General features: G+C 52.0%; 1 protein-coding gene across 2 annotated transcripts; it reads right to left on the minus strand.

Annotated features, from left to right (window-relative positions):
* Nucleotides 1-214: 214 nt before the first annotated feature.
* LOC112883026 (putative F-box/kelch-repeat protein At4g22430) lies at nt 215-1,140 on the minus strand. 2 transcript variants are annotated; one of them, XM_025948245.1, is made up of 2 exons: nt 1,039-1,140; nt 215-944 (listed from the first exon to the last, which is right to left on the minus strand). In XM_025948245.1, the coding sequence occupies exon 2, from the start codon at nt 938-940 to the stop codon at nt 269-271; it is 672 nt and encodes a 223-aa protein (XP_025804030.1). In that variant the 5' UTR covers nt 941-944; nt 1,039-1,140; the 3' UTR covers nt 215-268. The 2 variants fall into 2 exon arrangements, with proteins under 2 accessions (XP_025804030.1, XP_025804031.1); XM_025948246.1 differs by having other exon boundaries at nt 215-947; nt 1,039-1,118.
* Nucleotides 1,141-1,538: the final 398 nt, after the last annotated feature.

Consider the following 1,538-nt stretch of genomic DNA (forward strand, 5'->3'; position numbering starts at 1 on the left):
ACCGCCGCACGACTCCGCTCTCGTCCACGACTCCGGCTCGGCTTTTTCATCGCCATGACGAACAATGGCGATGCCGGGACTTCGACCGGTGGTATGGGATCTAATCCATCTCTCTCTCTCTGTTAATCTCTCGATTACCGTTAAACCAATGTTGTGATTGCTAAATACCGAGCCAACTAGAACACTTAGTCGATCCCCAATTCTATCACTCGGTGCCTCCATCCCCGAGACATAGTCTGACCTGATGATCATGCCATCCTTCCGATTTTCATTGCTCTTCTTCTTCATCAATTCGGTTGTGACTCCAGGTCCCAGTTTCAGCTGAGTAAGCATTCACTGAAATCAATTTCTCACCCGACGCCACCTTGAAGTGGACCAAGTGGAAGTGAGAAGATACGGCCGCATCAAAAGCCAGATATGTGTAGGTAAAGATAAACATTCCAGGAGAGCCGCAAGTGGGCACAGCTACCCATTGCTTTGTGGTCGGGTTGCACATTATGGAAGCCAATGTGCCAGAGTATGGCTTCTGGCGGTTCTCGAATAGGACAAGCCCGTTGCAGGAGTTCCGCAAGACGAGGTTCTGGATCCCAGGCAGCTCCGTCAGGAAGGAGAAGCAAGGGTCTATGTCCAGAGGCACGGATCTCGCTGCCAGGTCGACGAAACTGAAGCCGAAAGACCCCACATTTCCATCTTCAAAATTAAAAATGTCGATGCCACCCTCCGGGATCTCGTGCGTCCTGCAGAAGAGTCGTTGCATGGCTTGGGGGAGCCGCTTCCGGTTGTGGGGGTCGTCTATGAGGCCGAGCCAGGCCTTGGACACGCACTTGAACCGGCAGACGGACTTGGCGGGGACGCGGGAGAGGATCTCCACCAGGGGGCCATTCGGGAGGTCGCCCACCGCGCTCGCGCTCCTGTTGGGGCGGTCCATCGCAGTGGACATCGATCTGCTAAATGGGGGGTCGAGATGGAGATCTGAGGGATTGCGCGCGCGATACGGAGAAAAAAAAACACGGCAACGTGGAGGCGGAGGGGGCTTACCAGGCGCCGGAGATGCCCGGGATCGGCGGCGGCGGCGGCGGCGCCGAGGTAGAACAGAGGAAGCGAAATCGGGTGAGGAATTGGGGAATTTTTGTTTTTTTTTCTTTTTGGATAACGTCGTCTCTGTTTTAGGCGTCACTGTCCGGTGCTAATGAACTATCGTGCCTAATCATTTGATAAGTCCAAGCATTATGCTTCATCTCCGAACTTGACACAAGATAACAAGAATCAAATCGGCTGCGGTGTCATCCAGTTTCAACGACTCCTGTCAACTTCGCTGTCTGGAAGCAGGAAATAGTGAAATACAAGATTGGAGCAGCGGCAAACGAATTATAAGAGCAATGAACGGAAAGTAAGTAAGTAACCCATATCAAAGTCCATGCAGGTAGCATCAGGTCAGGTGTTTTCTTACAGAATTGACAGCTACTAGAAGAGCAATACACCATGTTTTCTATCCCCGTAGCTATTGGAGTCAGTTTGAAGGTCTCGACATCAGGTTA

The sequence above is a fragment of the Panicum hallii genome, chromosome 2 (assembly GCF_002211085.1).
Source record: "Panicum hallii strain FIL2 chromosome 2, PHallii_v3.1, whole genome shotgun sequence".
Lineage (NCBI taxonomy): Eukaryota > Viridiplantae > Streptophyta > Magnoliopsida > Poales > Poaceae > Panicum > Panicum hallii.